This window comes from Thamnophis sirtalis, unplaced genomic scaffold (genome assembly GCF_051295495.1).
Source record: "Thamnophis sirtalis isolate CommonGarterSnake01/CBP01778 unplaced genomic scaffold, rThaSir2_p1.2 scaffold_3, whole genome shotgun sequence".
In the NCBI taxonomy this organism is placed as follows: domain Eukaryota; kingdom Metazoa; phylum Chordata; class Lepidosauria; order Squamata; family Natricidae; genus Thamnophis; species Thamnophis sirtalis.
Window position 1 is genome coordinate 112,498,004 of NW_028261383.1, and position 13,810 is coordinate 112,511,813.

At 41.8% G+C, this 13,810-nt stretch overlaps 1 protein-coding gene across 1 annotated transcript in view; it reads right to left on the reverse strand.

Moving 5' to 3' along the window:
- LOC106546762 (transforming growth factor beta receptor type 3) overlaps positions 1-13,810 on the reverse strand; it is a 41,234-nt gene that overhangs the window by 2,627 nt on the left and 24,797 nt on the right. The window contains exons 9-15 of the mRNA XM_087709713.1: positions 13,469-13,710; positions 10,496-10,630; positions 9,075-9,392; positions 8,496-8,625; positions 8,153-8,218; positions 5,454-5,564; positions 144-188 (exon numbers count right to left, since the gene is read on the reverse strand). Of these exons, the coding sequence (XP_087565839.1) occupies positions 144-188; positions 5,454-5,564; positions 8,153-8,218; positions 8,496-8,625; positions 9,075-9,392; positions 10,496-10,630; positions 13,469-13,710 (1,047 nt within the window). The remainder of the gene's footprint in view (positions 1-143; positions 189-5,453; positions 5,565-8,152; positions 8,219-8,495; positions 8,626-9,074; positions 9,393-10,495; positions 10,631-13,468; positions 13,711-13,810) is intronic.

Consider the following 13,810-nt stretch of genomic DNA (forward strand, 5'->3'; position numbering starts at 1 on the left):
AATACTTTGGGGAAAACACTCCAGGGAAATATAAAGCCAATAAAATTGACTAGGTTGGCTTCCTTCACATGCAGAGCTCAATTATTTTTTGAAACTAGGAATCAAGTACCAATAAATACAATTACCAAGGCTGACTACCTTACCTTTCTCATTTGCAAGCTGGGCCTTCTTCCTGGCAGCCATCTTACCTAAGAATTCAAGGACAGTGATAACATATGAAACTCTTAATTTTTAGAACTAATTTTATTTCCTAGGGGGAAAAAAGCCCAGGATATACAGTATCTGCTAAAGATTTTGAAGAAAGAAAAGGGACATGGATTTCACTATCCCATAGATTTAATTCTTCTGTCTGAACTCTACTTTGTGTCAGTTTAGTTGTCTTTTCTTCATGGTGAGAACTGAGTTTGAAAATTACACTTATGCACAGAAAGCATTGTGACATATGGTCTGCTTATTCTAAAGTAACATTCTGTAGTACATTTCTTATAGGAGTAAAAATGAAATGTGGCAGAACCACAAGGCTGAGTAATTTTAACTGTAGACCCTCACCTAAATGCCATGTTCCCTTTCCATCATCTGTCCATTAATAAAACAGTAATTATTTGTTCTCCATTTTAACACCTTAATTCATTACTCTTACTATACCTAAGCCTAAGTACATAATTTGGTTTCTTTCCCCACCACTTTCTGTGTTGAATCTCAGGCCTTCTTAAAGAATCATGAACAATAATCGTACAGCCAATATAAGAAAGACAAAGTGATGGGAAATTTAATTGGATCAGATATTTCTAGAAGGGTTGGAGAAGTGGGGGGAGTTCAAACCCATGATAATGGAAATCCACCTAAATTATCACATGTATATCCCACATTTATTTTATACAGTTCAAAGCAGCGTACATAATCCTCCCACCTTCTATTTTCCCTAAAGCAGTCCTATGAGGTAGTTTGGGCTGAGAGAGTGACTGGCCCAAAGTCACCCCGCTGGCTTTTATGCCTAAGGAAGGACTAGTATTCACAGCAACCTGGTTTCTAGATCAACGCCTTCAGCACTGCACAAATTTGGTTATTACTATATTGTCCCAAAAGAGGTCAGTAGAGCATAGGTATCAAGCATGGTTAAGGAGACTTTTCAGGGAAAAAAGGCTCCTGTTTGAAAATACCATATTTTTTGGACTATAAGACGCACCGGTGTATAAGACGCACCAAGATTTCAAAGAGGTAAATAAGAAAAAAAAAGTTTTTGTCCTCCCCAGTCTTTAGGAGCACTCTGTAGGCTTCAGCAGGGCTGGGGGAAGGCAAAAGCACCCCTGTTTTTGCGAAAAATGGGTGAAAAACAGGACAATTTTTTGCAAAAATGGAGACTTTTTTGCCTTCTCCCAGCCCTGCTGAAGACTGCAGAGTGCTACTGAGAGCTGAGGGAAGGCAAAAATGCCTTAGTTTTTGCGAAAAATGGCCCGTTTTTTGCAAAAATGGGATGCGAGGGCAGGGCTTCAAGAGGCCAGAAATGTCTGTATTTGGTGTATAAAATGCACCAACATTTCCACGCTCTTGGGGGGGAGGGAGGTGCGTCTTATACTCTGAAAAATACGGTAGATGTTTGTCAAAACAAGGATTACCAAAATGGACACAAATTTATCAGGGTGGGTGAGTGGGAGTGGGAGGAAGAGAAGGAGGAGGATCATGCAAGAAAGTAACAGTTTCTAAAAATGATTTTTCAAAAGCTTATTGCTAATAACATCAAGACTTCAGTGCATTAAAAGAAGGATGTTGAACAGCAATTTGTGATTGAAGTTATATTTTTCAGGAAGGCAAGTAGTTCTCACAGGAGATAACAATGAGCCTTGGTGGCAAAGTGAATGCAGGCTAATTGGTCCCACAGTCAGGAGGAATTCTATCTTGACATGCGCAAGATCTTCCATCCTTCCATGGATGGTAAAAGAGGACCCAGATTGTTGGGGGCAATAGGCTGACATTATAACCTGCCTGGAGAGTGCTATAAAGGACTATGGGGTGATATATAAACTTCCCATGCTCTGTCTAACAACTTTCATAGTCGTTGGCCAAAATAGGGAGATATGACTGTAATGGGCAGGCTCCATTACAGTCATAAGTCAAGGACTATTTGCATATAGCTACCCATCTCACAAACGTGACTTTGGGCGGCATAAACCACCACAACAGCTAAAAACTCCCTAGCAATCTAAAATCAGTTACAACTGAAATAAATAGATAAAATCCTAGAAAGTGAGAGAACAAACCACACTCAATCTCATTCAACCACCCAGGATCCTCAAGGCTGGTGAAAAAAAGGGGATGGAGTTTAAGGGACTTCTGGAAGTCTATCAGAGATGGAGACGATATTCCAGGGGATGTGGGCCACAGCAGAAAAGGCACAGTGCCTTGGCCCTGCCAAATGGAGCTGTTTTGGAGATGGCACCCACCGCATATCCCTCCTGCCCTTACAATGGTGCCTTTTGCTCCAGCTGAAGCTTCCAGAATACTCTTCAAGAGTAACCCCAGGAAGAGCTCATTTCAGTAATCCAAATGGAAGGTGACAAAGGCATAAGTGACAGTGAGTAAGGCCTCCCAATCCAGGAACAGGTGCAATCGACACATCACACAAAGCTTTACAAAGAGTCTCTTGGCCACAGTGCAACCTACTATTTGAGGAAGACACAATCAACACAGCCCCAAATCTAGGCACAATGGACAGTGCAACTTTCCCTAGAACAAAAGATAAAAGGTCACTGGAACTTGGAGATCCTACAACCCCAAAAACATTTGATCTTACATGATTGAGTCAAAGCCTGTTTTTCCCCATCCAGATCCCAGAGCACCAAGACAGGAACCCCCATGGCATCCCTCGGGCAGCCATTGCATCACACATGACATGACACTCTGCAGTATCACTCCATGGCATCACTCAGCCCAGGTATACATAGCTGCATATCGTCAGCACACTAATGTCGCTTCAGTCCAACCAACAGATGACTATGGCTTCATACACAGTAGCTGTTAAACAGGAAATGAGAGAGGACTGAATCCCATGGCAAAGCCAGCTGGGTGGCCTTGGGTCATTCACTCTCCCTCAGCTCTAGGAGAAGGTAAGGGCAAACCACTTCTGAAAGGCATGGGAAAACTGCTGGGACCAGTAGTTTATAATCCAGTGATTATTGCATGAACTCCATCACAGCTTTCCTGTTCTATCCTGAAAACTGGTCAAAGTCATTTTCTGCTGCTTTGAGACAAAAATGTTGCAAAATTTGTGTAATAGTAGTGGGACAAGAAATATTACAATCTTACAATCATTCATTTAGTGATTGAAGTTACAGCAGCACTGAAAAAAGTGGCTTATGACCATTTTTCACACAACCATTGCAGCATCCCCCTGTCATGAGATCAAAATTTGGATCCTTGGCAGCGGATTCATATTTATGTCAGTGGCAGTGTCCCGAGATAATTCTTTGTGACTTTCTGACAAACAAAGTCATTGGGGAAGCCAGACTGATTTAACAACCATGTTACTAGGTTAACTGCAGTGATTCTGTGGCAAGAAAAGTCGCAAAATGGGGCAAAACTCAACTGTCTTGCTTAGCAACATAAATTCTGGGCTCAATTGTGGTCATACATCAAGAACTATCTGTAACATCTAAGCTACCTCTGTAAACTGGCCAATTGACTGCTTGTCAGTTACAATTTAATTTTTATCTTGAATGTCTTGGAGTGGTTTTAGGTTGCTATGCATGGGAATAGTTATAGATGAAGCATTCTTTAATCCTTTAATGACATTACTGCAATTGTCTGTATTGTTTTATTGTTTAGTATTGATAAGCATTTAATCTGTCTGGTTTCTGGTTATAATAAAGTATCTTTTTCTACATTACAGTAAAACTGTTATAGGATTATAATGGATTTCTACTTAGTTTTAGATAAATAGTTTAACAATATTTTACCATTTTTATACTGAACGATACTTAATTTATTCAGTTCTTTCTGATCCAATGGATCAGGTGCTTTCAAAAAGCATTTGAAAATATGTCTCATTAGAGCTTCTTGAGGAATTTGTCTAGATTGATATTGAGGATACACCAGGAGACAAATGTTGGAGCCTCATAATCAGGGTTATAAATTTATTGCAATTCCAGGACACCTTTCCTAGTCTGTCATGTCAGTTCTAAAGAGCTTGAAACATTAATTCATATCAGAGGTGGGTTCCTACCGGTTTGAACCAGTAGTAACTTGGCGGCCTGGGTCGCTGGAACTGGCATGCGCAGAAGCAATTTTTTAGTACTGTACAGGGCGGGGCATAACCTTTTCCTAGGGGGGTCACAGCAACACTTGTAATAACAACACAAATAATTCATACACCATTCGAAAGCCCATCAAAAACTGAGTTTATTGACACGATTTAATAGTCAGTATGACCACCATTAGCCCTTCGAACAGCATTCAAACGAGGTGCCTCTCGAAAGGCAATGCATTTTATTCTGTCAATGATCCTTTGTTCTTCCGAATCGAATTTTCCAGCCATTCTTAAAGCAAATTTAACATTTAATAGCTCATTCAATTCAGTTTTTTATGGGCTTTAAAATGAGGTGTCGCGGAAGTTGTAAACTGCTGTCGATCTTGCTGTGACCCCCTAGGAAAAGGTTATGCCCCACCCTAGAATTGCAAAATAATGACTGTTTAAAGATTTGTTGTGTTCTTATCCACCTCGTTTGAATGCTGTTCGAAGGGCTAATGGTGGTCATACTGACTATTAAATCGTGTCAATAAACTCAGTTTTTGATGGGCTTTCGAATGGTGTATGAATTATTTGTGTTGTTATTACAAGTGTTGCTGTGACCCCCTAGGAAAAGGTTATGCCCCGCCCTGTATGCACGTGTGCTGTGCAACCACGAGCGAACTGGCAATAGCAGCTGCTGGAACCCACCTCTGATTCATATGCAGTAGCCATAAAAATATGAAATCTATGTTGGGATTCATTTATTTGTTTCTATAAAGCTAGAATACAATTACATTTAGACCACTGTCTAAAGTTCTGATAAATACATCACCCAAAAAGTTTCAAGAGCTGGAGCTATTTCTACAGAGAAAATGTTTATCTTTTGGCTTTTCAACAGTAGTAATAGTAAAGAGATAATAGAGTTGTATAAAATTATATGGAGAAACTAGGCAATGGGTCTCCTATATTTATAATACTATTCTGCTCATAAAAGTTATTGTCTGGAAGTTCCCATCAAAGGGGTACAGATGCAATAGTGCTCATTTAAACTTAACCCTTAATGGGTCTTCATTGTCCTCTGGTTGACCATTCTGGGAAAAACCAGGTTGAACTAAATGGCCCTTCATCTGGTCTACTGTGATACTTTTTTTCGCAGACATTAGCAGCAGCCAGAAGGAACATGGAATAATGTTATAGCAATAGCATTGAAAACTGTCCTTCTACATACGCGTCTGAGAATGAATGAACCAGAGGCCACCAGTGAGGGAGATGCCAATGATGAATGCTGAAAAGGCTATGCCAATGACAGCTGGAAACTCCAGAACTGGGGGAGGAGTAACTGCAGAAAAGTTGGAAATACATGGAATTGAGAAGTCTTGTTCCCTTTGCCCAATAAAACCAGTTGCAACATATGAAACAAGTCCCAAAAATTAAAGATTGCAAGAGAGAGAAAAAAAAACCTAAAATCAAGGTTCCATTCATTTTAGTTCATTTATTGAAACAAAGAGGAAGATTGTTCTAACTCTTGCAAAAGAATCTTCTTATTTCAAACTCATTATATCAAAATTGGGCAGATTTCAGAGTTGTGGGAGGTATGTTATTTTGGGAAACCTGGCAAATAGCACATACTTTGAATGTAAAGAATTATAAGCCAGTTATTATTTTCCAGTTTAATAATTAAGGGTATACAAGACCTATTTGTATATGTTCTGGAGAACTTTGGAATATCTGGTTCTTCCCCTGATGCTATTCCAGATATTTTAGAATGGCAACAAACTAGGCTATGCGTGCAATTCAACTAGTGAAACAGCTACATTTATTAATAGGCTATTTACAAATTAAATAGATGTCTTGTTGTTTGTAACTGCCAGAAATGCTGTTTATAGTGAATTTATATTTCAAAATTCTCTTTATTTTACCGTTGCCCCTGTTATTTTTGCAATTTTGCTTTTTCTTAAATATTATGAGCCCTGGTGGCACAGTGGTTAGAATGCAGTATTGCAGGCTAACTATGCCCACGGCCAGGAGTTCGACCCTGACCGGCTTAAGGTTGACTCAGCCCTCCATCCTTCTGAGGTTAGTAAAAGGAGGACCCAGATTGGTGGGAGCAATTTGCTGACTCTGAAAATAGCTCAGAGCGTGCTGTAAAGCACTATGGAGCAGTATAAATCTATTGCTATTGTATTTCCTTCACTGCTTATCTCTTAAGTTCTTCCTTTCATTTTCTCCCTCATTAATGGATCTTATTTTGTTTATATTTATTTCCTTCTTCCTTGTGTGGAGAGTTATTTTAACTTTCAGATAGCTAGACAGATTTTAAACAATTCCCTTCCTCCTCCCTGCCCTGGGTAACTCCTTGTAACATTGAAGAGTTGACTTATAGATAACATTGTAGAGATGAAGAGTTGCCAGCTGTTTTATCTTCTGTTATTCTCTGCTCTCTTCTTTCCTTCTCTCTGGGATCTTAAGCTCATAACTCACCCTCCCTCTCACTGCCTCTGTCCCCTGGAATCCCAATCATCAAATGTCTTTGAAGTGTCCTTTGAACTCCACTGTTTTCTGTCACCTAGATGTATCATAACTTCTCCTGTGATGGACAGTACTTCCATGTTCTTGTCAGTCTTTGCCTTTCACCTCTCCCCCAAACAACAGCTAAATTTCTAATAACAACTTCTTTTAGACTCCCCGTCTCTGCTTATGTGTGTGATTCATGCAACTCGGGTCAACATGACAAGAACAAATTTGATAACCTTGGACATTCTGTCACAGGAGATGCCCAGAGTGTGATCAGGAGGAGATTCAGTACATTCTGTTCCTGAATCGGCATGTTTCGCACATCCCTAATGAGAAGTAACTGGAATCATATTGTTAAACAAGTGGAAGCTTTCCTCTCTTTTTCTGGCACTTCTAGGGGAATAGAGCCAAATGTACACCTTGAAGAACTAGAAAAACATTGTAGAAGGAGTCATCGATCTGGCCATATTTGAGCCTTTCCATGATACTGATGTGCCACCATTCCTCCTCTCCTTGCTTCTTTTGTTATATTCACAAGACATCTGCCTTCACTTTGTGCCCAACCCATACCTCGGGCTGCTTAAAGTCATCCTTAGATGTTGTGACGCTAAAGCAGTGTTTTGCCCTGTGAGCAGCAAAAACACCATGACAACCGTGGGTACAATCATGTGTTTGGTTGTCCATCTTATTGGTAGACCTATCAGGTGAGCCACAGGAGGGAAGGGTCAATCCGCTGTCTTTTCTTTATTAATTCTTAATCCTCAACTCAGAGACCTGAATCTGCCTGAGTTGTACTTGCTCAGCAGTGATGGGGAGTTGCAAGATGAAATGTACGAGAGAGGTTTTTCCCTTTCTCTACTGCTTCACAGCACAGCGCCTAACAGTGCATGGTACAATAGCAAAACAAACAACAGCTATAGGTCTGTTATAAGTCTAACACACTGAGTTGTGTTAGAATCAGCTTGCACAACTGACGTTCTACATCTGCCTGTAGTTTGCTTGATCTAGGCCTGAAGACTGACTAGGAGAAACAGCAGATAAACAGCCCCCTCGTCCCAATCACCTTGCTTGGGCAGCTGATCTCCACTCTGGGAGAGGCAGCAAATGAAAAGAAAAGCAAGCTCCAGCACATAGTTAAACCTGCAGTGCAGCCATTTGTCAAAATAATTGCCAGTTGCGATTGGCAAATGCTTTTCCTGTCAGCTGGTGACACTGAGAAAGTGTGAGAAGGGTGGCCTTCTTTGTCCCGGGGCTTATCTGCTGGTTCACGGATGGGAGTAGAGCACTTGAACTGAGCTACGGGAAAAGCCCCGGGTCTTCTTCTAGGAGAGGAGATGGAATTCAGATTCAGAACTGGCTCTATTCTCCATATCCCAGGATACATGCTTAAAGAAGACATCAGCACATACTCACTCGGAACTTGCTGTGCCTTCTGCAACTTCCTGACATCCTTTGCTTTTCCTTGCTGGTTAGAATTATCTATGGTAAAGGAGGGAGAGACTGACAAAAACATAAATCTTGTATACGGCTTCCATAAAACAAGTGCATATTTTTGAGTTTCATTGGCCCACCCAAACACTGCTATATGTTGCCTATAACTAGATGAGAGGAGATGCACAAAAAAGTGTCATATATCTCTGGATTTTCATTCATATCCTGGAAAGGGGCTGTGCGGACTGTCTTTCCCAAATGCAGGCACTGAAATCTCTCTGGTGTGAGGGATGCCATTTTCCTGAGCCAATAACCAAGCACCTACCTGGCATCAGACTAGGAGAAGCTGGTCTGTGTGGAGCTTCCATGGTCACCATGATGGGCTTTGTGATGGTACGCTGGAAGTCCCTGCTGGCTGGCTCTTCTCTCCTGCAGCCTTTGTTCTCAAACTGGCACTGAAACAAAAATCTGTCTCAAAGACTATCTCTTTGCAAGGGGGAAAAAGTCTGGACCAAATACTACTATCTTTTCCAATAAGATCACGCATCTAATTTTTAAAATAAGTTGCATTAAGCAATTCTGTGCAGAAACTCATTTGAGATAAATTAAGAAGCTTCCCTTTTGCCTTGCCCCCGGGTTCTTAAGCACTACTTTTGTACGCTTTGGACAAAACGTATGCCATAGCTCAGTGATCAAGCACCTGATTTGCATACAAAAACACCAAGACGGGTGGAAGAAACGTGGGTGTCTGATACCTTCCCTATCCAAATGGCCAACCCAAAGCTTGGCGAGTAGTAAGACATCTTATGTCAGGACAGCATCAGAGACAGAAAGTGAATATTTGCACAGAGCTCCTGGACAACTGTTAAAAGCTCATTTCCCTGCTCTCAAAGGCTATAGAGACCTTGGGGATTGAACCGCTAGTTTTGCTGGAGTCATGAGGTCCCCTGCTGCAGAGTGTCAGGTGGCAATGTAAGAAATGAATGGAGTGATTGGAGCGAGGCTGGAGCACAAAACTTAGCCGTTGGCGTTGGTGGTATCTTGGGCGTGATGCCTGGTCCTGAACTGTCTGTTGAGGTGCTAACAGGTTGACCTGGGAATCAGCTGCACAGCCGTGCTGGATAAGCAGGTACGAAGATATCACTGAAGAATCCGAAGAGGCAGAGATGAAGCATTGTTGGATGGTGAAGCCAAGACAGAAGTGAAATGTGACCAAAGATGCCTGAAGGACAAAACAAAAACCCAAAGACCCACCATAGAATTAGCAAACCCAAATACTTGATCTTGAAAGGATGGAGTAAGGAACAAAGAAAGCATCATGAGGCTCTACCTGAAGGGGCTGTAGCCCAAATATATACAATCATATCAGTGGTGGGATTCAAATAATTTAACAACCGGTTCTCTGCCCTAAGGACCATCTGGGTAGGTGGGGCTCGGTGGTCATGTGACTGGGTGGGAGTGGCCAACTCAAGGTCACTCAGGTCGATGGGTGCTTCGCCTTAGCTGTTACAATGTAATAAGGGTTAACCGGAGAGGCAGTTTCTGTAAGCAGGTCAATAAAGATTAGGCTAGAAACAACACCAGAATGTTTCCTTCCTGCCTTCCTTACAGGATTAGCCCTGTAAAGTGGAAAAAAACCAAAAGGAGATTTCTTCCAACAATCGGTTCTCTGAACTACTTAGAAAGTTACCAACCGGTTCTCCCGAATAGGTGCGAACTGGCTGAATCCCACCACTGAATCATATGGATTTTTCTTGATGGTTATCATAAATATGGCTGTAGTTGCTTTTTTAAAAAAACTCTCCCAAAAATGCTGACTGGCCAACTAACAGTTTATACTATTTCCTTGTAAAAACTGGGCAATCCCAACAACCATATTTGGCAAAATGAAGGCCCTTTTTACTGAAGGCTTCCCAATAAAGGAAAACTCACTTTTTCTTCCATAATTGCTACCAAAAAAAGAAAAAGAATATTCACTCAAGTGACCAATCCTTGGAGTTGCCTAGAAATAGCCTCTAATTAACAGAGTCTTTGAGATCTTCTTTCCCCAAGTTTTGGGGAAAAGAGCAAAAGGCTCCAAAGCCGACACCCTCCAGATATGTAAGATTTTGAAACCCATCATCTCAAGTAGTATCTAAATTGGTACTTTAAAAGAAATCATCAGACTCTGCCCTAGTTAAGATGAGAGATGGTGGGACTCCGGGCCAAAACCCCTGAAATAAAACCACTTGGAAATGTGAAGTGACCTTGCACTATTTAAGGGACAAGAAATTAAATTTTTTGCACAAGAAGTCAATTTTTTTTCAAACGGAATATTAGTATTACTTCCACAAAGACCCGGCTGTTGGCAGCGACGATACAAAATCCTGGTTGGTTGACAAAAACCTCAGAACTGGACACTTCTAGGCTGAGCTGGACCTGGTGGAAAGGACGGTCGTTTTTGTCTCCTGAAGAAAATGCCTGGGTTGAAGAGGAAGAAAAGACAAGGGAAACTTTAGGAGACAAAGAGGTTTATATTTGGCACGAGAGTTTAATTGTAAGGATCACAGACCAACTGCATAATTTTTGCCCATATAAAGCCTGAATCTAAGCATGCCTTATGAGCTTTTCTTCTAAATCTCAGATAAGTAGTACACTGGATAACCAGTCCGTTTGCTACCTGTTTGTGCCATTGGCATACCAAGAATTAGTTACCCTAATAGCTCATCTGAGAAGGCCAATGAAGCCTGAAAGGGAAATGAAATGATGCTGTAACTTTTTCCAAAGCAAGTTCCGCAGTGGACAACTAGTTCTGTCTGTCAGTCTCTCTGTCTTCCTTTCTTCCTTCTTTCCTTCCTTCCTTCCTTGGATTTGATTTTTAAAAATCTGCCAGTTTCCCATCTAACCCAAGTAACAGGAAGAACAGCAAAGCATCCACCATTAGATACAAGAGAGACGAAGATGCCTATTGATGGAGTCCGTGGAGGAGGGTCATACAAAAAGTCTTTCAATGAAAGCAACATGTTCCTAAGGGCCTCCTATGACAAGGAAACTGATTGGCACTTGTTTTCCTGGCCCAGAGGGATAAAGCATCGGGTGGACAGCAATCAGGCACTGTGGTAACTGCCATTGAGACAAAACACTTGGCCAGTATTGTTGTCAAAGCTAAAGAACAAATTGAAATAGTTACAGCAATTTCTCATCATTTCCAGCTGGATTCAGCAGTGGAGGTAAGTAACATGGAAGAGCCCTAGAACTGATTGTATCTGATGCTGTGGAATTCACTGGTGGAATTCAGCCTCCAAATGATAGAATTACGGGGTGGAGTAGGTGTCTCCATTTAAAACAGTGGCCCCAAACCTTATGGCCACTAGGGACCAGTTCTGGGGAGAAAGGTTTTTTCCACAGCCCAGAAGGGACGTGGTTTCGCATGCTGCCTGCATCCTGCAGAGGGGGCTCTTCTCATTTGTGCGACCCAGTTTCTGGCATGCTGTGGCCCGGGGCCGGTCCATGGATTGGGGACCCCTGATTTAAAATCGATTTAATAAATAAAAGACTCTCGGGTGACAAACCTATACAATACAATACAATACAATATAATACAATACAATAGCAAAGTTAGAAGGGACCTTGGAGGTCTTCTAATCCAACCCCCTGCCTAGGCAGGAAACCCTATACCATTTCAGACAAATGGCTATCCAACATCTTCTTAAAGACTTCCAGTGTTGGGGCATTCACAACTTCTGGAGGCAAGCTGTTCCACTGATTAATTATTCTAACTGTCAGGAAATTTTTCCTCAGTTCTAAGTTGCTTCTCTCCTTGATTAGTTTCCACCCATTGCTTCTTGTTCTACCCTCAGGTGCCTTGGAAAATAGTTTGACTCCCTCTTCTTTGTGGCAACCCCTGAGATATTGGAACACTGCTATCATGTCTCCCCTAGTCCTTCTTTTCATTAAACTAGACATACCCAGTTCCTGCAACCGTTCTTCATATGTTTTAGTCTCCAGTCCCCTAATCATCTTTGTTGCTCTTCTCTGCACTCTTTCTAGAGTCTCCACATCTTTTCTACATCGTGGTGACCAAAACTGAATGCAGTATTCCAAGTGTGGCCTTACCAAGGCATTATAAAGTGGTATTAACACTTCATGTGATCTTGATTCTACCCCTCTGTTTATGCAGCCTAGAACTGTGTTGGCTTTTTTGGCAGCTGCTGCACACTGCTAGCTCATATTTAAATGGTTGTCCACTAGGACTCCAAGATCCCTTTCACTGTTACTACTGTTGAGCAAGGTACCCCCTATACTGTATTTGTGCATTTCGTTTTTGTTGCCTAAATGTAGAACCTTACTCTTTTCACCATTGAATTTCATTTTATTAGATAGTGCCCAATGTTCAAGTTTGTCAAGATCCTTTTGTATCTTTAGCCTGTCTTCTGGAGTGTTGGCTATTCCTGCCAGCTTGGTGTCATCTGCAAGTTTGATGAGTTCTCCATTTATTCGCTCATCCAAATCATTGATGAAGATGTTGAAGAGTACTGGGCCCAAACAGAGCCTTGGGGTATTCCACTGCATACTTCCCTCCATGAAGATGCAGTTGGTCAGCCAGTTACAAATCCATCTGGTGGTAATGCATATACTTAACTGCTATTGTCAAGCAAGGCAAGGAGTATTGCTGGAACAGAAAATCACCAAGCATGCAAGCTAAGGCTTAAAAGATTTCATGTGAAGTGTCCTTTAGCAACCAGACCAGAAATGTACTGAGGTGGATGCTAAGATTACTTTTGGCTTGTTGTTCAGTGACTTTGTTTCAGCAAAGAGCTGACACTTTCTCTGTAAAGTAGCTGTTTACTCATTCTACTCAGCTATTCCTACCAGGATGACCAGTTGCATCACTCTTTGAAGTAGCTTCCTATGTTCATGCAATCTCTTACAAATTGTGTTCTCGGTGGCACCTGAAGGTCTGCCCATCCACCCTTCCACATGAAATCATATTCTAGGACAGGGGTCTCCAACCTTGGCAACTTTAAGCATGGTGGTCTTTTCTTTGCTGGCTGGGAAATTTTGGGAGTTGAAGTCTGCCAGGCTTAAAGTTGCCAAGGTTGGAGACTGAGGTAGGCTTCTGCTGGATCAGGCAAACCGGTAGTGGCGGCGGCGGGAGGCTCTGCCCACCCACCCGGACTCTTCTGTGCATGCGCAGAAGCAGCGTGCACGAGCGAACCGGTAGTAAAATAAATTGAAACTCACCACTGGTTGGAGACCCCTGTTCTAGGAGACCTATTCTCTCTCCAAGTCTGGAACCATCTCAGCTAGTTTACTTACTTTCTTTATATCCTCCTTTTCCTGCATGGGTTTTTGGATCCCATAGCATAAATCAGATTCAACTTTCTCTGTTTCAGCAGCAGGCAAAGTAGAGAGCACAGAACTGTCCTCTTCCTTCTTCTTCTTTTCCCACCCTACGGTGACAGCCTCTGGAAAGTGCTGTCTCTCAACAGCAACTTTGGAGGGAGGAAAGAACAGGGGGCCAAGGAGTTCATGACTCTCTGGAGGAGCAGTTATGGCCTCTGCAAAGAGAGAGAGAGAGAGAAACAAATGTGAGATACAGACAGCAGCTTCTTGTTAGTAAGTGAACTCTTTCATGTATTACTGAAGTCATAGAGCCAT